This window comes from Schistocerca gregaria, chromosome 8, assembly GCF_023897955.1.
Source record: "Schistocerca gregaria isolate iqSchGreg1 chromosome 8, iqSchGreg1.2, whole genome shotgun sequence".
In the NCBI taxonomy this organism is placed as follows: domain Eukaryota; kingdom Metazoa; phylum Arthropoda; class Insecta; order Orthoptera; family Acrididae; genus Schistocerca; species Schistocerca gregaria.
The window spans coordinates 104,565,814-104,589,175 of NC_064927.1; the positions used below are offsets into that span (position 1 = coordinate 104,565,814).

General features: G+C 39.8%; 1 protein-coding gene across 1 annotated transcript in view; it reads left to right on the top strand.

Moving 5' to 3' along the window:
• LOC126285332 (uncharacterized) overlaps positions 1–23,362 on the top strand; it is an 82,553-nt gene that overhangs the window by 24,585 nt on the left and 34,606 nt on the right. Inside the window, exon 4 of the mRNA XM_049984649.1 lies at positions 21,983–22,138. Coding sequence (XP_049840606.1) covers positions 21,983–22,138 — 156 coding nt within the window. The remainder of the gene's footprint in view (positions 1–21,982; positions 22,139–23,362) is intronic.

Sequence of the window (23,362 nt, forward strand, 5' to 3'; positions counted from 1 at the left end):
CTGTTGATAAATCATCAAAATTATGGTCAATTCGGTCCTTCCTTCTAATTTCATCTCTCGAAGCTACTCATTCGTCTTCTGCTGTATTCCTCTTCCATGTTACAGTCAATCATTGCGTAATGTACCCTATGAATCTCTCAGCAACCCCTGGTTCTTTCACTTTATCCAAGTCCCATCTCCGTAATGTCTTACATTTTGGCAGTTTCTTCACTTTTAGCCTATAATTAATAAGCACAAAATTGTCACCAGAGTCTGCATCTTGCCCCTCTATTGTTTTATGTTTTAATATATGTTTCCGATGTCTCTGTCATACCATTCTATTATCGATCAGCAAGCTTAAGGTGTCTCCAAGTCTCTTCCAAGCATACATTCTTTTTGTAATGAGTCTGAAACTAAGTGTCAGCGATGATTAAACTATTCTCTGTGCAGAATTCTAGTAAGCTATTCATCTTTCATTCCTCCCCCAGTCCATATTCACCTGCTATGCTTCTTCCTCCTCGTTTCCAACTATCGAATTCCTGCCCGCCATCACAGTTAAATTATTGTCTCCCTTAACTATCTGAATAATTTCTTTCGTGTTATCCCACATTTCTACAATCTCTTCATCATCTGCAGAACTAATTATCATATGAACTGGTGCTAAAGTGGCAGATGCGGCTTTAGTGTCAGTCTCTTCACTGTGCTGTCCAGGGCAGCTTAGGCACTTTCCTACTTTGGTATTCATTGTGAAACTTACTTTTCCATTACCATATTTCATTTTTTATTCATATCCCTGAAATCATCTTACCAGAAGAGCTGGTACTTCCTCCAGCTTCTGAATTACGCCAATTCAGACTATATCTAACTTCAATCTTCTGGAATGTTCTAACCTACCTGATTAGCAGTATAATATTACTCTCTACAATATATAGAATGACAGTTATCGTTCTCATGATATCTCCACCAAGAGGTGTGAATGGGTAACGACATCATTTACCCATACATTAGATTTGCATGCCCTCAGAAAAAATTACAGCTGTAGTTTTCACTTGCTTTCAGCTGTTTCACTGTACCATGACAGCAGGTTCGATTTCGTTGTAGTTACAAGTTCAGATCAGCCAATGACACAGAATGTTGCCCTGCAACTGCCGGAAAGGTTGGACCTCTTCAGGAGAAATATGTATGTCTGACATTTCAACAGAGATCCCTCTACTGTCGCTGTATCTACGGTGTGGATATCTGTACTGATGAGTCACCCTGTGAACTCAAGGTCCATAGCATAAGGGGATCAACCCATAGTGAAGGGAAAGCAGGTTCTCCCTTAAATCTCACTGAATTATTGATAATGTTTCCATCTTTTATTAGCTATCACGTCTTGTTTGTCCATTACAGCAGTTGGTAACAAGATTTAGACAGTACCAAAATTTTGTCATAATGTAATCCTCAGTTAATTATCACTAATTCACTGCTCTACCTATAAATGGCAACCGTTCTTCATTGTACAAAACCATTCATAGTTGCCATGTTAATATCTTTCTTGTCAATAACCATCCCCTCATTTACTAAAATAAATTGTATGCACTTTCTGTAAATACACGTCACATGAATGAAAATAAACAACATTCTATGTTACATGACTATTCATTGACAAGCCAATCATAAATATCTTAGCATTTCAAACAATTATCCAACATTAAAAAGTTCATAAATTTGTTGAAAAGAATGCTATCGTCATCATGATCATAAGAAAATTCATTTATTTTCCAATCATTTCTTTTTAATCTGAACATCTTACAAAAATCGTTGCTTCATAAGCTCACTTTTACTTGACAGCTAAGTGCAACATCTCAATGATGTTTATCATTAGCTTAGGACACCATTTCTAGGCAATTACTTTATTGAAGACAAAATTAGCTGTACATCATAAATAGTGACTTTTCAACAGAATTATTTCTCGAACCTCACAAGAATATGTATATATCACTCATTTGTTACAAGATCTTTGGCTTCTTTTTTTTGATTCAATGTTAAGTATGTTTTTTTCCTTTTCTAGTGACCAGTTGGAACTGTTCTGCGACGGTGCTACTTATAGTATTATACCATACACATACATGTTTCCCACATAACGACTAATAATATGTAACATTATAAAAGTTAATGAGAAACAATTATTGTCTTTTTATGTTCAACAAGTTTCTAATTAGGTTTTGTCGCTCAACACATCAACAATCTTGTCAATAACAGTGTTACTATCATCGAAATAATAAATATAACTAAAATTAATCAAGTTATATGTTAGCTGAGCCTCAAGTAAGATGGATGAAAAAAGAAGCCTGTTCAGTTTTAAAAGCCACAGTCCAGTTTAAGTATGTAATCTAAAATCTGCTCAGGCCTTGTTTCAAATGTAAGGTAATAGTAAAACGCTAACAACGTAATTGGAGTACGTCTCAGAGTGTAAACGCAACAGAAAAAGGTAGGTCACACAGTTAAATGGGAAAAAGGGCAAATAATGTAGCGTGGAACAATGAGGAGTGAAACACTGCTATGTGGCTCAGAGTCATGTACTCTCAGGGATATAATCTATATACCACTAAGCGTGCAACAATATAACGAGTTGTTTAAACCACGCCATATCACGTTCACCAACTTGTTGAGAATAATACACCAATTAAATTACGGTAATTCACCATCATTTTATATATATTCTCTGTTGACGTTCTGCTTCAACTGGTCGTCTACACCTCATTTTGGACCTGCCTCGTCTCCATCGTCCCTGCAGCACTCAATGAAGAACTTCCTTCTTAATATGTTCATCGAGTCTCCTAAGTGAATGTCCTAACCATCTCCACTTTCTGCTTCTTATTTGCAGATCATTTGGCTTCTAGCTGGTTCTTTCTCAGAGTGTTTCGTTAAAGATGACATTTGGCCACCATATGCCTTGGATGTTCCTCAGATAGCAGTTGTTGAATGTCTCGCAGTTATGGACTGGCTGCTTTCTCACTTTCCATGTTTAACAACCATATAGAAGCTCAGTTTTTACATTACTTTCATATATCCGAAATTTTTCCCCAATTTTACTTCCTCCGCTCTCCAGATGGAGGGTAGTGGTATAAGATGCCTTTGGCTTTGCTAGTGCTGCTGTTAATGTCTTCTGTTGCACCACAATATAGTTTTATCATGCACCTCAGTACATAAGTAATATAACAATCTAAATAGCGTCATAATAAAACCTACATTCAAAAACATATCCAGTATCACACATGAAACTATATTAATAATTAATAAAAAACTTCACAGCCTAACCTGTACCACGTCAGAGATCAATGACAAAGAACAACCTCAGTGACTTATTGAGCAGACAAGTAAAACTTGGTGGAGACACCCGTTTGGTAAATATCCTATAGTGATGAGTGAAGAAGCCTTATCTACCTGCTGCATACCATTGTACAACAAAAAGCGTGCGTCCTTCAAAGTCTTTTTTGAGACACCAAAACCGTGATAATCGCATGAGGTGGGTGTTCGTGTGTCTCCCACTTGGATTGACGTGGGGTTTCCTATCGTGGGGTTTCCTACAAGGGTGCAGCAGGTAGCGAAGCTGTCCCGAACACCCGGTTCCCTAACGAGGTGTTCGAGAATTGAACCTCCCCCACTGCTTGCCTACCGCGGTCGCTCACCCTGAGTGCACGTGTTATCTCCGTTTCTCAGACAGTGTGGTCGTCGACAGCTTTCGTTCCATGCGTTTTCCTATACGACTTCTGTTCTATGCAGTGTACACGATGGAAGTGATAACAACAACAAAAGGGAGGCCGTCTCTTATCAAGGATGATCATCGCTACCGTATTTACAGGAGAAATGAAGAATATACGAACTGGATGTGCTTCAATTATGAACGAAGTAGGTGCAAAGGCCATTTAAAAATTGCAAATGGTGAAATCGTTGCTCAACAGCAACATTATTGTCCACGTAACAAAACAGATGTGGAGATAATGAAAAGACTACATAATTGCAGAAAAGACAGTGCCTGTAGCCCAAATTTTTAAGCAGAAATTCTAAGATTTGAAACATAAATTATTAGAGTTCGTGGCATATATTCAGAATTATGACAGCTCCAAGACTATTGCGTATGACGAGAAGAGGAGCTATTGGGACAAGCCAGAACCATGGGTCCAGTTCGGAAATTCGCCTTAGCGAAGACCTTTTGAAATTAGCGGAACGTAATAGTTTTTTGAAGATTAATGATGGCTCTGTTCCAGACAAGAGACTTACAGTATTTTCTTTCGAAGAAGCAGAGTAAATCCTTTTGTGACAATGGAACTGTGCTTATGGATGGGACATTTGACAGCTCTTCGAAATAGTTCAAACAATTGCCGCCACAATACACGTCGACATCGGAAGTACAGAAGAGACAACTAAGGTATTTCCTCTTTTATTTGCTTTGCTGCCAGACAGAAGGAAAAATTCATATGAAAAACTTTTTTCTGTATTGATATCTAAGGTTCCTGGGTGGTCACCAGAAACTGCAGTGCTAGATTTTGAAATGGCTACAATTAAACCAATGAATTCAGTGTTCCCTGAAACACAAGTTTCCGGCAGTAACTTTCACTTTAACCAGTGTCTGTGGAAGAAGATACAGGAACTGGGACTAACGGAGGACTACAGGGATAGGGAGGAAGCGCGAATGTTTTGTCGCATGTGTGCTGCAGTGGCACATCTTCCACTTAACACTGTCGATGAAGCGTGGATTTCAGTAATGGTATAAGTGCCCAGTGAAGAGAATATCACAGCATTTACTGACTATATGGCTGATCAGTGAATGGAAAATCCTAATATACCTATTGAAATGTGGAATGTTTTTAACCAACAACACAGAGCGACGAATGCTGTCGAAGGTTGGCATAGAAAACTGAACTCCTCAATACAATAGAAACATCCAAATGTTTACTTTCTGATTCAAAAGCTGAATGAGGAGGCAGTGAACGCTATTTTTGAAATTAAAAAAGAATCCATTGGCCTACCTCATCAAAAAAGAAAGAAGAGTTGCATAGATCTTGATAAAAGATTAAAAGACATTATGAAAACATATGAAGACTCTGGAGATTTAAAAAGGTGTTAAAAAAATCTAGCCTTTTTAGAAAACACTGAATAAGAGTTTACGATTGATAGGAAGAAAAGGTTATCAGTTTGCTACTGTAATGTTGAACAACAACAATAACAACAAGAACAATAACAACAAGAACAACAACAACAACAAAGTAAACAAGTTCATTGTCATGTAAATCTTTATCTAATTACTAACAGTACACCCGGCGTAGCCCAGATAATTATTCTCCCCTCTTCACTCATCTCTCTTGTCCATTTAGTCCTATCTCGTCTTTCTATCCACCTCCTACCTCCACCCATCCGTCTCTCTATCCATCTCCTCCATCTGCCCCCCCCCCTCTCTCACAACACTTCCTCCTCCTCTCCATCCTCCTTTCCAACTCCATCCATCTTTCTGTCTCTGTCCACCTCCTCCTTCGCTTTTTTTAATGGTACATCAAATTCACAATAACACCCCTAATTTATGTATTAGTAATTCCCTTTCTCTGTTTAACTGCTGCTCCCTCTCTCTTAATCTTCTTTTCTCACTTCTCTGGAGGCACGTCCTCCCCGCCGACCAAGTGGCCGAGCGGTTCTAGGCTATACTGTCTGGAACCGCGCTACCGCTACGGTCGCAAGTTCGAATCCTGTCTCGGGTATGGATGTGAGTGATGTCCTTAGATTAGTTAGCTTTACATAGTTTTAGGGGACTGATGACCTCAGAAGTTAAGTCGCTAAGTGCTCAGAGCCATTTGAACCAGCCAACCTCCTCCCCCCTCCACGACTCCATCACGTTCTCCTCTCTCCGTCCACTGCCTCCGTCATACTATCTCCTCTTTCTCCGTCTATGAAAAAATACATATATCTGCCAACTTTCATGCTGACTGACGAAACGATATTGAATTTATTTAAAGGCAGGCCAACCCTTCGCCATCCAGTATACGTTGACTTGTATAAATTGCCTTCACCACCGAAACATACATACATACATACATACATACAACACATCAGAGAGTAGACAGAAACCAGTTTGGTAACATTTCACAATCAGATGAATTGTTAGTCTCTTCATATGCTCGAGCATACAGCAATAAACCTGCATAAAACCACAAAGCTTGAATTAACAGGCACCTTCCGATGGTTATTTTAGTAATTATAAAAAAGCCGTTTAAATTAGCACTTTACATGTGTTATGCTATTTTATAACGCTACTATCTGGCACTGATTAAAAAGCATCATTTTGGTCATCTCAAATGATGCTCTATCTGTGGGCTATAGAAGAAGGTGTGTGCATAGAGTTAAATGCTGTGAAGTTGTACCATAAGCAGTCAAAGTTTGCTGACATTACAGATATTAAAATAGTCTGAAAGGACCCTTTTGGAAGTTTTCCACTATTTTTCATGTCTTTCGACATCGTTTAAATTGAGAATTTATAAGATTAACATGTAACCCTCTCACAACAGGAATGCACATTTCGCGTCAACTTGGAGAAAAGCAAACGTTTCCAGCTCTGCGCTGTATTATGAATAAGGTGCTATCCTAAGTAGTTAAGTAACGTCTTCATGTGTTGAGCTATACGACAGTTTATGACCCCGTATACAGCTGAATATGTGATCTCGCTACAGATGATTAACGTGATATTCACCGAGTCACATACTCAACATACGCGCAGTGGTGGTAAACATCAGTAGCTATACATTCTGAAGAACAATCGTAGGTAAGCACACACCAAAACCTTTCCTAAAGTTAATTAATGAGTAGTTTTCTAATTATAGAGAAAGGCGGTGCTCAACGTATCTGTAGACTCAAGAAGTATAACTAGGCAAGTCTACAAACAAGCTAATGAAGTCGTAATGGAATTTAAAATCGAAATGTCCTCATACTTTTGGAAACAGTGTTCCTGACTATCCTGTATTGCACAAAATATCTCACTGTTATACAAAAATACGATTTATGGCCTAAGAAAGTCATTTAGTAACAGCAACCAGTAAAATAGCTCTCTGGCTTGTTGTTGTTGTTGTTGTTGTTGTTGTCCTCAGTCCTGAGACTGGTTTGATGCAGCTCTCCATGCTACTCTATCCTGTGCAAGCTTCTTCATCTCCCAACACCTACTGCAACCTACATTCTTCTGAATGTGCTTAGTGTATTCATCTCTTGGTCTCCCTCTACGATTTTTACCCTCCACGCTGCCCTCCAATACTAAATTTGTGATCTCTTGATGCCTCAAAACATGTCCTACCAACCGATCCCTTCTTCTAGTCAAGTTGTGCCACAAACTTCTCTTCTCCCCAATCCTATTCAATACCTCCTCATTAGTTACATGATCTATCCACCTTATCTTCAGCATTCTTCTGTAGCACCACATTTCGAAAGCTTCTATTCTCTTCTTGTCCAAACTAGTTATCTTCCATGTTTCACTTCCATACATGGCTACACTCCAAACAAATACTTTCTGAAACGACTTCCTGATACATAAATCTGTATTCGATGTTAACAAATTTCTCTTCTTCAGAAACGCTTTCTTTGCCATTGCCAGTCTACATTTTATATCCTATCTACTTAGACCATCATTAGTTATTTTACTTCCTAAATAGCAAAACTCCTTTACCACTTTAAGTATCTCATTTCCTAATCTAATTCCCTCAGCATCACTCGATTTAATTTGACTACATTCCATTATCCTCGTTTTACTATTGTTGATGTTCATGTTATATCCTCCTTTCAAGACACTATCCATTCCGTTCAACTGCTCTTCCAAGTTCTTTGCCGTCTCTGACAGAATTACAATGTCATCGGCCAATCTCAAAGTTTTTACTTCTTCTCCATGAATTTTAATACCTACTCCAAATTTTTCTTTTGTTTCCTTTACTGCTTGCTCAATATACAGATTGAATAACATCAGGGAGAGACTACAACCCTATTTCACTCCTTTCCCAACCACTGCTTCCCTTTCATGCCCCTCGACTCTTATAACTGCCATCTGGTTTCTGTACAAATTGTAAATAGCCTTTCGCTCCCTGTATTTTACCCCTGCCACGTTCAGAATTTGAAAGAGAGTATTCCAGTCAACATTGTCAAAAGCTTTCTCTAAGTCTACAAATGCTAGAAACGTAGGTTTGCCTTTCCTTAATTTTTCTTCTAAGATAAGTCGTAAGGTCAGTATTGCCTCACGCGTTCCAACATTTCTAAGGAATCCAAACTGATCCTCCCCGAAGTCCGCATCTACCAGTTTTTCCATTCGTCTGTAAAGAATTCGCGTTAGCATTTTGCAGCTGTGACTAATTAAACTGATAGTTCGGTAATTTTCACATCTGTCAGCACCTGCTTTCTTTGGGATTGGAATTATTATATTCTTCTTGAAGTCTTAGGATATTTCGCCTGTCTCATACATCTTACTCACCTTCTCGTAGAGTTTTGTCATGACTGGCTCTCCCAAGGCCGTCAGTATTTCCAATGGAATGTTGTCTACTCCGGGGGCCTTGTTTCGACTCAGGTCTTTCAGTGCTCTGTCAAACTCTTCACGCAGTATCTTATCTCCCATTTCGTCTTCATCTACATCCACTTCCATTTCCATAATATTGTCCTCCAGTACATCGCCCTTGTATAAACCTTCTATATACTCCATCCACCTTTCTGCTTTCCCTTCTTTGCTTAGAACTGGGTTGCCATCTGAGCTCTTGATATTCATACACGTGATTCTCTTCTCTCCAAAGGTCTCTTTAATTTTCCTGTAGGCAGTATCTATCTTACCCCTAGTGAGATAAGCTTCTACATCCTTACATTTGTCCTCTAGCCATCCCTGCTTAGCCATTTTGCACTTACTGTTGATGTCATTTTTGAGACGTTTGTATTCCTTTTTGCCTGCTTCATTTACTGCATTTTTATATTTTCTCCTTTCATCAATTAAATTCAATATTTCTTCTGTTACCCAAGGATTTCTAGCAGCCCTCGTCTTTTTACCTACTTGATCCTCTGCTGCCTTCACTACTTCATCCCTCAGAGCTACCCATTCTTCTTCTACTGTGTTTCTTTCCCCCATTCCTGTCAATTGTTCCCTTATGCTCTCCTTGAAACTCTGTACAACCTCTGGTTCTTTCAGCTTATTCAGATCCCATGTCCTTAAATTAGCACCTTTTTGCAGTTTCTTCAGTTTTAACCTACAGGTCATAACCAATAGATTGTGGTCATAGTCCACATCTGCCCCTGGAAATGTCCTACAATTTAAAACCTGATTCCTAAATCTCTCCCTTACCATTATATAATCTATCTGATACCTTTTCGTATCTTCAGGATTCTTCCATGTATACAACCTTCTTTTATGATTCTTGAACCAAGTGCTAGCTATGATTAAGTTGTGCTCTGTACAAAATTCTACCAGACGGCTTCGCCTTCATTTCTTAGCCCCAATCCATAATCACCTACTATGTTTCCTTCTCTCCCTTTTCCTACTGACGAATTCCAGTCACCTATGACTATTAAATTTTCGCCTCCCTTCACTACCTGAATAATTTCTTTTATCTCATCATACATTTCATCAATTTCTTCATCATCTGCAGAGCTAGTTAGCTTATAAACTTGTACTACTGTAGTAGGCATGGGCTTTTGTGTCTATCTTGGCCACAATAATGCGTTCACTATGCTGTTTGTAGGAGCTTACCCGCACTCCTATTTTTTTATTCATTATTAAACCTACTCCTGCATTACCCCTATTTGATTTTGTATTTATAATCCTGTATTCACCTGACCAACAGTCTTGTTCCTTCTGCCACCGAACTTCACTAATTCCCACTATATCTAACTTTAACCTATCCATTTCCCTTTTTAAATTTTCTAACCTACCTGCCCGATTAAGGGATCTGACATTCCACGTTCCGATCCGTAGAACGCCAGTTTTCTTTCTCCTGATAACGACGTCCTCCTGAGTAGCCCCCGCCCAAAGATCCGAATGGGGGACTATTTTACCTCCAGAATATTTTACCCAAGAGGACGTCATCATCATTTAATCATACAGTAAAGCTGCATGTCATCGGAAAAAATTACGGCTGTACCAGCACAGCAAGGCCGTTTTGGTTAATGTTGCAAGGCCAGATCAGTCAATCATCCAGACTCTTGCCCCTGCAACTACTGAAAAGCCTGCTGCCCCTCTTCAGGAACCACATGTTTGTCTGGCCTCTCAACAGATACCCCTCCGTTGTGGTTGCACCTACGGTACGGCCATCTGTATCGCTGAGGCACGCAAGCCTCCCCACCAACGGCAAGGTCCGTGGTTCATGGGGGGTTTTGGCTTGAAATATGATTAATACGAAGCACAGGGTATCTATTATTAATGGCCTGCAAAAGTTGTAAGGGACTCATTCATTTAGACATTCGCGCCATAATTGAAATTTGATAAGAGGAAGTCTATAGATAACATGGTTGCACGGCAATGGAACCATTTCACGTATGCCAATTAAAGAACGGCTTGGACAGAGTGAAGGACTCAGCAAAAGGTTAGGTAAAACGTTAATGGGCACACTGGTTCCGAAATGCGTTGTGTGACTTAATAAAATATGAAACTCAGTTCGGAACTGCACGACTGCTACAGTCGCAGGTTCGATGTTAAGTCCCATAGTGCTCAGAGCCGAAATATGAAATTTTCGGTGACGCGAGACGTGGACACTCCTCATGCAGCATATAATTGTCAGCATGGATGCTATTACTGTAATTATGAAATGTCACTATTTATTTGTGGTTACGGATTAACATCTTGGGCGATTTGTTGAATGTTACATGTATGAAAATATTCAGGAGCCTTGTTTAATCATTGAAAGTCGGAAAACTAAAGAGGAAAAGTCTGTGATTCGAGGCGTTTTCGTTTCTTTGGATTTAGGGCAGGGTGAATGCAGTTGTGCGGCATGTATAAGCTTGTGTGTGTGGTGAATAGCATTAAATTAATCGTGCGAGAAAACAATATTCTCGTTTAGAGTAGTATCATTTCGATGTGAACTATGCCGCACACGGGAGAAGAGCAACAGGCTTTGATGAAGTATTGTTTTTATAACTTTCAATTGTGATCTTCGTCAGTGTACTCGATAACTAGCAGAGGGGACGGACTGCGACCTATTTAACCATTGTGCGATACTTGCAATCAATGAGCAATGTTGTAAAAAAGAGAGAAGAGAAAGAAGATTAGCGACATATGTCCGGTAACTACAAGGTCATCCGAGATGAACCAAAAGTTTTATTGAGGGGACGGGAAGGAAATTAGCTGTTCTCTTTTAATGGAAGTAATTCAGGAATTACCTAAAACCCTTTTAAGAGAAGCGACGAGAGCAGGTATCATTATGACCACATAGGAACTTGAACAACTATATCTTAACTCTGTAAAAAGAAAATGAATGTTTAGCCCTAAGAAAAAACAGCCAATTTTAGTCAACAAAATGTTGTGAAGATGGAGTTGTCATGGTAGGAACCCAGAAAAATCTAAGTATGCAATTCGTACCATGGTGAAATGGATACGGTATCACCAAGGCGAAGACATCGTCCAGTACTGTTCCTTGAAGGCTTCAAATGTCCTCTACCAACCCTACGCAAAGCCCATTGAAGCAAACAAATTGAATGATGTTCTATATTGTTTACTATACATACTAGAAGTACAGCACGCTTATTACAAGATGTTAAAAACAGCTGAGCAATGCAAGGCAAGAGATGAGAGCAGTGACAGTGAAATTTGAATAAACTGTTCAATTTAATTACATTATAGTGTGTCATTAACATATTGGCTTAAATTGTTATCAACTAACATCATAATGTCAAATTTCCTGTGGGAAACGAAATTTTCAATGCAATGAATAACATGGTATCGACATTTTACATTCACGAATAACATAATATCAACCATATAATTTGTGTCAATGTGTTACATATTGCTCCTATTTTCCAATAAAAAATATTATTTCAATTTTGAAACCTTACCAGTGCATTCCGTAACGTTCAAATACTTACTTCAAACTTAAAGAAAAGATATAACAAAATGAAATGTATTGTTACACTTTCATGAAACTTCATATTCTAATATGTCCAAACCACAAAATATCAGTTACCATGTTTTATGACTGAGCTGCACAAATGATACACATTACACTGTGGTGGTGGTGATGATGTGATGATATATGTTGTTTGGTGCAGAAGATCATGGCCTTCAGCAACTTTGTGAAAATCTCTGAAACTAGTGGGGTTAAAAGAAACTCATACAAGTTTCAACATGAATTAAAACAACCTAGTGAGAACTAAGACACCACCAGCTCTTATACACCACACACACACACACACACACACACACACACACAAACACACACATAAACACATGCACACATGCACCCACTCTAATATCAAGCCTACCACTATTTCTAAAACAATCAATTAAAAGAGAGGAGACCCAATCAAAGATGTAAAACAGCAGAAATTACGGCAAGCTGACAACAGCACTAATAAAGGACAAGTCAGTTACTTTAAAACACACTAAAACTTCAACCCTAAGAATTTCAGGCGTAGTCAGGACAATTCACAAAACTGTAAGATGCAGACCACACTCATATTGGCAGCTGGTAAGTACAGGACAGGTCCCCACTTAAGTCTACCACTCATCTCTCATCCTACAGTAAAAATGTATGGCATTAAAATATGATGCACGGAAATGTGTATGCCACAGTCAGTATAAAGAATGGGTCTTCCCACCAAAGCAGGAAGCCAGATGTAAGGGGGTGGAGAGTAAGTAGCTCATGGTAGGTTGTCAGTGTATGCCTAGACACAATTCGATTATAACCATTTATAACCGGTTATATTCAGTTTAATCCTCTGATAAGAGGCGAGGGGGAGGAGGGGAGGGGAGATCATGCTAATCCTGAGAAAATTTTGCAAAGTCCCCACCAAGGAGTCGAAATATTGCACACCAGTGTTGCCAACATTTCAGCGTTACTGGATTATACAACTGCGTCGAAATTATAGTTCATTTCGTTAAGAGATAGTATGTATCGACAGACTGTATTATAAAATCCGTTTTTGGTGGTCTGTCCTGGAGTTTTTGTTGCACATGGCCTGTCTGACGGCTCACAGGGCGACAAAAATTTCTCTTTTCATATTTCACGTACTTCTTGACTGAATTTAAAAATTTAAGATGCTGTCGTTATCTAAGAGTAAGTTAAGTTTAACACGGTAAGATTGTAAGGTGTCAGGCAAATCCAACACTTTCCATGAAAACCCTGACATGATAAGCAAATCCGGCAGTATGTCACATAGTTCCGAATAAATTCTGACATTAAATTAAGCGTTAAAACTGCAAGCAACAGCAATAAATCATCATCAAAGTTATTTCTGTTTTCCATTTCTGAACATCTCCTCTGCATTAAATCCCTACATTTGCAGTACAAGTCTTCCATGTTATATATATATCTTCCATGTTATATATATATATATATATCTGGTTTCTGAATTGCCTTCAGATCTTAAGTTCGTAAATAAGTTTTACTGTCAGAAAGGGACATTGAGCTGTTGTCAGGGTCAATGTCAATAAGTTTATTGGTTCGACATACTTCTGGTCCACATAGCAAAGCAACATTGCTTGTCAACCTACCATCATTTCATGAAAGCCAATAATAATAACTTTAACACTCTGGAAATGCATTTTTAAATCTGTGAATTTCGTTATAATATAGGCCAAAACTAAATAAAATAATTTTAAAATGTTGTCATTGAGGGATCGGTGAACTTCTTCTGCCGCAACCAGATACTCTTCCAGGTATTTAGAATCAAGATAGAGACCCAAATGACTCCACTGTTCTAAAATTCGTTCCCAGTTAGTCCCAAAGCAACCCATAAATTCTCACACAAACAAACATTTAACTACAAAAATAAACTGACTTCCTACAGCTCAATACCTCAACTTACGTTGTATACCATGACGTAGTAGGAGGTGATAAATAAAACATCATACTCGCCCAATAAAAAAGTAATTAAATGTCACGAAAGAAAAAATCTTACTGCCCTAAACACACTAACACTTACTCCGACAACGAAAAGAAAGAAAACGCCCAACACTCAAAAAGAAAAATTGGTCAACACTCACTCCATTTTGTGACTGTAATGCAGGTGGTGGGCTCGAACGTCATACTGTACAGATGACGGCTGCTATTCTGACACCAAATGTAACTGTTGTTGTGGTGGTCTTCAGTCCTGAGACTGGTTTGATGCAGCTCTCCATGCTACTCTATCCTGTGCAAGCTTCTTTACCTCCCAGTATCTACTGCAACCGACATCCTACTGAGTCTGTTTAGAGTATTCATCTCTTGGTCTCCCTCTACGATTTTTACCCTCGACGCTGCCCTCCAATACTAAGTTGGTGACCCACTGACGCCTCAGAACATGTCCTACCAACCGATACCTTCGTCTGGTCAAGTTGTGCCACAAACTTCTCTTCTCCCCAATCCTATTCAATACCTCCTCATTAGTCACGTGATCTATCCACCTTATCTTCAGCATTCTTCTGTAGCACCACATTTCGAAAGCTTCTATTCTCTTCTTGTCCAAACTAGTTATCGTCCATGTTTCACTTCCATACATGGCTACCCTACATAGAAATACTTTCAGAAACGACTTCCTGACACTTAAATCTATACTCGACGTTAACAAATTTCTCTTCTTCAGAAACGCTTTTCTCGGCATTTACAGTCTACATTTTGTATCCTCTCTACTTCGACCATCATCAGTTATTTTGCTCCCCAAATAGAAAAATTCCTTTACTATTTTAAGCGTCTCATTTCCTACTCTAATTGCCTCAGCATCGGCAGACTTAATTCGACTTCGTGCCATTATCCTCGTTTTGCTTTTGTTGATGTGCATATTATATCCTCCTTTCAAGACACTATCCATTCCGTTCATCTGCTCTTCCAAGTCCTTTGCTGTCTCTGACAGAATTACAATGTCATCGGCGAACCTCAAAGTTTTTTTTCTTCTCCATATATTCTAGTACCTACTCCGAATTTTTCTTTTCTTTCCTTTACTGCTAGCTCAATACACAAATTGAATAACATCGGGGAGAGGCAACAACCCTGTCTCACTCCCTTCCCAACCACTGCTTCCCTTTCATGTTCCTCGACTCTTATAACTGCCATCTGGTTTCTGTAAAAATTGTAAATACCCCTTCGCTCCCTTGCCACCTTCAGAATTTGAAAGATAGTATTCCAGTCAACATTGTCAAAAGCTTTCTCTAAGTCTACAAATGCTAGAAACGTAGGTTTGCCTTTCCTTAATCTATTCTCTAAGATAAGTCGTAGTGTCAGTATTGCCTCAAGTGTTCCAATATTTCTACGGAATCCAAACTGATTTTCCCCGAGGTCGGCTTCTACTAGTTTTTCCATTCGTCAGTAAAAAATTGGCGTTAGTATTTTGCAGCTATGACTTATTAAAGTGGTAGTTCGATAATTTTCACATCTGTCAAGTCCTGTTTTTGTTTGGGATTAGAATTATTATATTCTTCTTGAAGTCTGAGGGTATTTCGCCTGTCTCATACATTTTGCTCACGAAATGGTAAGAGTTTCGTCAGGGCTGGCTCTCCCAAGGCTGTCAGTAGTTCTAATAGAATGTTGTCTACTCCTTGGGCCTTGTTTCGACTCATGTCTTTCAGTGCTCTGGCAAACTCTTCACGCAGTGTCATATCTCCAATTTCATCTGCATCTACATCCTCTTCCATTTCCATAATATTTTCCTCAAGAACATCTCCCTTTCTATTCCTTTTTGCCTGTTACATTCACTGCATTTTTGTATTTTATCCTTTCATCAATTAAATTAAATTTTTCTTCTGCTACCCAAGGATTTCTACTAACCCTCGTCTTTTCACCTACTTGGTCCTCTGCTGCCTTCAGTCACTGCCAAATGAAGATTTTGGCATGCGGTGGAGGGATGTTGGACTTGGATGGAATCTGTCAGGATGCGCCATATTAAAACTCGACCATGATCCTCAAGTGTTTTATTACTCCCAGCTGCTGTGTCGCGTTCCTCTCTGTTTATGTCCCATGGTCCTGTGATGCCGTAGACGCCACTTCTCTGTCTGCAAAACAGCCTTGCATGGAAGGGCTACCTCAGCAACCCGTGCAACATACTACTGTGTGCCGGCCGTGTACAGCTGCGGTGTTTTGATAACATCAGGATGCGCCAGTAGCCGACTCAGCGGCCTTCATTCCTCTTGCCTCAGCGCCGCTCGCTAGGAGCTGCAGGGTGGTCCGCTGTGTGCTTCTTCGCCGTCGTGGTTAAGATCACGATAACAAGCGCCTGTCATCCGACATTCAAATTTGCGGCCCTCTCCTCGGGATGCGTCTGACGTGTGTTGGGAGCCCAGAAGACTGCCTGTGGTAGCGAGCCGTGGAGTGGTCCATCGCTGGCTGGCTACAGACCATGCGGTGGCTTCAGAAGGTCCAACCAGTGACCTGCCGTCAATTGGAACACTGGCTATCCATCTGCTGCTTCATGTAGCCGGTGGTTTGACTCTCCCCACTGTCCAGGAGAGCTGCCACAATTGAATCCCCCTCATTAGGAAACCGGCATCTATTTATACGCACCTGTGCACCTCTGTTTTGCTACCACACCACTGCGAGTGAGTAATCATAACGCCTAGGTTGCGACAGTGGGCCCCTTCTACCAATAACGTGCGCCATGCAAACCTCTGTATTTACTCTTTTCAGGGGTTGGACAGCCCTGTCACCTTGATTCTACTTCACAACTGTGTAACTTACTGTCAACAGGCCAGCGCCTTACCGTAACGTGTGTGCTCAGAAATATTGCACCAAATCTAACTTTCCTATCTTAAATGGTGGCGCTGCTACAGATACCCCTCATACTGCTCTCTGAACTGGAGGCAGCTTGGAACTTCATTCTTTAATGTACTCAAGATAGATTTATCACGTCTATACTCTAGTCATGAAGCACAAATAGTGAAATAAATGAAGTGCATAATTACTTTTAGAGTACATTTCTTACCTCTGGCACTTCTTCTATAATATCCGATCAACCTGTCGAGAAAGTCAACACCTCCCATGTTTGAATTTTTGGTACTTACAATTGTGGGATGGCCCACTTGAATGTAGCTTTTTTCTTTCCTGCACCAGTGGCGACATTTATCAACTGGATTTACTTCTTCTCTACTGGACGTGGATATAACAGGGAGATTGTCAAACGAATTCACTACACAAACTTGGCCATCATTTCTCAGTGACTGATCAGTGGATCTCCTACCAATTTTTTCATATCCTTGTCCAGTGACAGGTGGAAGCCTTTGGAATTCTGGAGTTCTGTAATGTTCCAGTAGCTCGACACTCAACTTCACTGTCTAATTTGCCTAAAAGCGATTCTAATGTGAAATAACGGTTCATGTGTATAGTCATTCCTGAAGGAAAAGTGGCTGTCAGTTTTATAACAGCTTTTCCACCTACATCCAAATTTCCATATTGAGCATTAGTCACTATAAGATCACCTTTCCCTTGAAAAAAGAAGAAGTCTGAAGGAACGCCATCAGTTGCAGCCAGTACAAAATTCTTTAGTCAAGGGTTAGGTTTCGAGTTTATGACTTGTGTTGTTGGACTGTGACCCCAAAATGAAATCATCTGTTAATCAACAAAAACGTTCGTGGGCCTGAGGTTCAACCTGCTGCCAATCTGCTCACTTTCAAGAATAGGTCTCATTTTCCAAAACTGGTTATTTGGTTTTATTCGAGGGACACTTCATCACCATCAAGTTTCAGATGTTTCCGAATTGTAAAATATCTGTCACAGCAAATTTTTTTAACAATACCTATCACCCTAGTCTTTTTGTTCAAATACATCCTAATCCTAGGAGAGCATATGTATGACATAATCACTATTGCAGAGGTAAGCCTTTTCATTTCATCTACAGTACCTTTCAGTTCTCTCTTGGTATTTTTAAGATACCTTCCGTTTGTATTTTTGGTAAGGATGCTAAAAATATTTTCTGACAAATATTTACTCACATAGTCATGAGGTGGTAAGTTCACACCGACAGCCACTTGTTCCTCATGTTCAGGTGCAGGTGGTAAGTGGAAAAAGTCCAAAGTCTTTTTCCAGAATGTCCTGTCGATGGTAGATTGAGTAGAGCGGAATCTTTCAGACCTGCTATCGTTGCTGTCTTCACATTCATCTTCATCTTCATTAGCTATTGCTGTTCATCACTGACACGGTTATATGGATCTGTATAGATATAATCTTCATCATCAGTATCATCGCCATCATTAGAGAGCTCCAATTCACTAACATCTCCATCAAATAATTGATTTACAAACTCTTAAAATACCTTTGAATCAGGAAAAAATATTCGAAATTAGACCTAAAAATTCTAAAATTGTTTACCTGTACATTACAGTTTCCTGAAACGTAATTGATATTAACCTGATATTCATCACATAATATAAAATGAACAATTAAAATATTACTATTGTAAAAAAAGATGAAATATATTTTGTTGACAAATCATGTTATACGTTCCACTAACCCCAGATGTTCCCTGTGGGGCACAATCCAATTTCAATACATTTTTCTAGAACAATTGTAAAATCATTACAATTACAATTTTAAATAATTATTCTCTGATTATTCATTTACATAACCCAATTTAATTTATATTGTTTCAAACAGATAAAATATTTAAAAAAATTGCAAAGGGCCTCACATCTGAAAACACGCTTTCTTCAGAGAGCTATTTTCAGCCTGGCAACAATGTCATTCAACAAAGCAAAGATCAGCTGCCATTGTATGAGGTTCTGCCACGTCTGAACTGCCTTTAAAAATACTTTTCAATGTTGCCAACATGATACAAGCTCGGGGAAAGAATTTTAAATAATGCTATGTGTTATGCCTCCCGTAGGGGACTGCAAGAATGAGGAAGTTAGGTGTGGTGCGTTGAACTGCTACATATTGTACAATTTTTGTAGCGCAGTGTGACAGTTATCAGTCTCTGCAAACAATGGCAAGTTTGACCGTCATCATCTGCATAAAAGGATAGTTTATGCAACGTTGGCTAGTGTACTTTCAGGCACAATTAATAACACATTGATTTGTGTTGAGCTGGGGCGGTGTAAGAGGCTGTGGGTTCAGTGACACAGCGTCCTGCAAAAGTCACCTAGCCACCTGTTACTGCAAGACTTCAGCCGACACTGCACTCCATCTGGTGGCACTTCGGCCTGCTTTAAGATATATTTTAGAACAGGTGTCGCATCCCAACTATGAGCTGGCCGATGTGGGAGGAATTCTTGATCTCGCTAAAATGGTAAACCTCTGATTACAAAAGGTAAGCGCTGGAAATTTGAAACGTCCCCTTAGAACAATTTATACACAATTGTGCTTAAGCTGACACACAATATTTTTAGCGCAACGCAATCTGACTTCCAAAAATCCCTACGAAAGAATGGCCCTGATTAACATTAACCTATACGTTTCACAAATCACTTACCTCACAAAAATCTTCGTTACTCAAGCTACTGCAATACAGCGAGCGCCACTACTGCCAGCTAAATAAAAGATTCAAACTACTGAAGGCACTAACTACTGATAGGCGTAGTTAGCAAATGAAAGATTTTAATACAGAAAAAACAATGTATTTACCTTAATAGTCATTATATATATATATATATATATATATATATATATATATATATATATATATATATATATATCAATTCGTGACACCAATTCTTACAAATTTCAAAACTCCGCCATCTCTCTACCCACGTCCACCACTGCTGGCGGCTCACCTCCAACTGCGCAAAGCTACGCGCTGTTAGCATCCAGCTGCCGCTGCCCAACACTACAATGGCACACAACAATGCAAACCAGCCACAGACTGCACACGGCACAGCCAGTGATTTTTATACAGAGCGCTACGTGGCGGCGGCGTTACCAATAAAAAAAACCTAAACAACCTACTTACAAACTGACTTTAAATAACCTCAACAAGAAGTAGCACATGTTGAAAATACAGCTTTAGTTTTAAAGTTACTTTTATTTGAAATTAGAAGAACCTTACGACTGAGGAGGTATTTTCAAACTCTGCTATAATGCTCAGTTGCGGATCTTCCTCCGACAGAATTGTTTGTCAACTTCAAGTGTTTGTGACTTCTAAACTCATTCAGAAAACAGATTATATTCTTGCTCTACTTGTTTTGGAGGAGCTATACCCACAAATTTTCCAAGTCTTGGTACAGAGAGAGTTACTGGCTAGCACAATTCTGTCTGACTGAGATGAGGCAGTCGCATTAACTGAGCCCACACCCACTACAAGACACACAGACTTCCTAGGCCATTGTCTTATGATTTCATTAACAGCGCTGATGCTACTGCAGCTACTTCTGCCTAGCCCTGCCTGGCTACTCCCATGCTTCTGTCTCTCTGACTTCCCTGACTCACTGCTCGGATCGCCCTGCTTCCGAGGTTTGTTAGAAATTTCTATTTCACCCCGAACATTCCCTAATATAATGGCGTCGAAGGCCTCACGCCACCTTATTGAATGCAATTTTGCCCTGCTCTTCAGTATGCTTCTAGGGGATGGGTGGAGGGCGGGAGAGGTGTCTCTCCCTGTGTGATGAAACTTCACTTCTTAGGCCTGCCATTGGTGTTTCATGATGTATCAGTGTCCCTACCAGTGACACTCTCTATTTACCCCTTTCGTCTCTCTCTCTCTCCCTCTCCCTGGCCAGGAAGTGTTGGATTTACTATAATTGTCGATATTTGTACTGAATGCACAATGTTGATAGCTTATAGTGTTATCAGTATGCCGGCCAGAGTGGCCGAGCGGTTCTAGGCGTTTCAGTCTGGAACCGCGCGACACTACGGTCGCAGGTTTGAAGCCTGCCTCGGGCATGGATGTATGTGATATCCTTAGGTTAGTTAGGTTTAAGTAGTTCTAAGTTATAGGGGACTGATAACCCTCAGATGTTAAGTCCCATAGTGCTCAGAGCCATTTGGCTCATTTGTTATCAGTATACTTGGTCACCCATTATAGTTATTAATATTTTTGTATTGCACATGGCCTGTTCTGAGCGGATATTACGCAGGGAAGACAATAATAAGTACGCAACGAGTCAGATATGGACAGACTCGTTTCAGCATACAGAATACATGTCCAATTTACAAGCTACTCTGAAATAGCATGTTCTCTAATTACTATGCACATTACGTCACTCAGTAGCCGCTGCTATTACGAATGTAGTTCGACTACCCCCAGAGTATGGTAGCCTGGTCTGTCGTTGTCTAGTACGAACGACTCAAAAAGTACAAACTTACCATCTAAATATAATGAAATGGAATACGAAGTACTAGTTTTTGACAATCACAGGTATTTTCTTTAATTATCTTCGTACTCTTCTGCGGCACTAGGGGTCAAATCTGAGTTTTATACACCAGAATTTTAACTAAATGAAAATATGTGCGCACCTCGCTCCACCTTATACGTTTATACATCACATATCAGCTACCAATTTCTTTCTCGTTTACGAAATTAAACTTGGGAGTGAATGCCATGGCCCCAAGAGCCTGGAATGTTGCTAGTTACGGAGTTGTGGCTAAGGATGGATCTCCTTCCAGAGTGTAATATCCTAGCTGAATTTTTCTCTTATGTAACTTTGTCTGTTTAATTTAAGCAAGGTGTGTTCTTGTGTCACTGGGAAAGTTACTTCTCAGCTAGTGGGTCGTTCTTTGTTGCACCTGATGAGTGGCAATACAAGTAATAACTGCAGTTAATCATTTCTCAGTTTTGACAAGCGTTCTATCGTTTTTCGTCATCATCTGAAACAAAAGTTAGTCAAAGCAGCTGTCTGTATTGACTGGCGTTCCCAAGTCGTCACGGCGGGGAAAGGACACCTGGTGATGGTGTTCTCTCAATGTTTCAGGGCAGCGGCCAGCGGCGGTCGCCGCCTGTCTGTGGAAGGGAGGACCAGCGCAGCTGGGGGAGCAGCACGCCAGCTGCTGCGCTCTCTCCTCCTCCACTCTCTCACGATGCGGCAGCCAGTTGGTGGATCTAGTGACGTCAGTGGTCCTCAGTTGAGGTGAGGATTGTCGGTCATCGACACTGAATCTACTGTTGCTTGTGTGTTTTAGTCAGCTGAGTGTAGCAGGCACAACGTTTGCGTGAGGCATTCAAAACCGGATTTCGTACACCGGTTTTCCGATACTGCCTCTGGTTGACTATGTAAACAATTTAATATGATTCTGGAAATCCGGTTCTAACTGCCCGATTTCCTCTTCCGCAATCAAATGCTGCTCCTGTATAAATGAGCTACCATTTTTGAAACGCATTTAGGTTGTCAGGTTACCACATCTTTTAAAAAATTTTCCGTATTGCAGTTGTACAGAGAAGGAGAAATAAGCACATTATACGACATTTATCTGAGGAGAAAGAGCCATTGTGATGATTAAATCATGAGCTGAAACACATAATTTCCTGAGGCCATCAGCGTAAAACAATTGACGATCAGAAAACCGATTTCGGCTGGTTAAGCAAACACCCTGCCTTAAAATGTAAACATGACAGCAAAGTCTTTTCTTTCGATATACAGTTTTCGTCTTTCGGAAGTTGTATCTTGTGTAATATGGATATCAATGCTACCACCGTAAGAATCAAGCTTTTTTATTATTTTGAATGTATTGAAGAACTCCTTGTCGTCATTGAGAGTCACAAATTCGTAGTTCCAACCATCTCTGACCCCCAAGTAAACTCATGACAACGACAAAGAGGAGAAACGATTTATCATTGTTGCTTTTAGGGTTCCCTACTTCAGTCGGTAAAAATGGAACCCTCATAGCATAATTCTGTTGTCCGTATGCTGCCTTCCTGTCTGTTTGTCTAAGTCAATGCTATCGAAAAACACGGATGCTTTTGCGATATATTTTGATACACGGAAACTAACGCATCACAGCCTTAATGGTACTTCTTGTTGACCAATAATCATGCTTTTTTCGAAGAACCGGGGCCTCATTCTATAACCATAGAAACAACTCAGAAACTGTTTATTTGTAACTCATCACACGAAAAAAAAAGTTATTTGCTCACTGTCCGTCCGTCGGTCAAATCCTATTTTTCTGTGGAATGGTTTGACGTATCAGGTTTAAATATGTCACACGTACTGAGGTCTATAGTCATTTTGCGGTGCAAACATTTTAAGCTACTTGGTCAATGCAATAAGAAGGTACGGCCATTTATGTTACATATTTCGATACTTGCAAAATCGCTTACTAAAACTTATGGGGTAATTCCGCACCACGTAGAATCG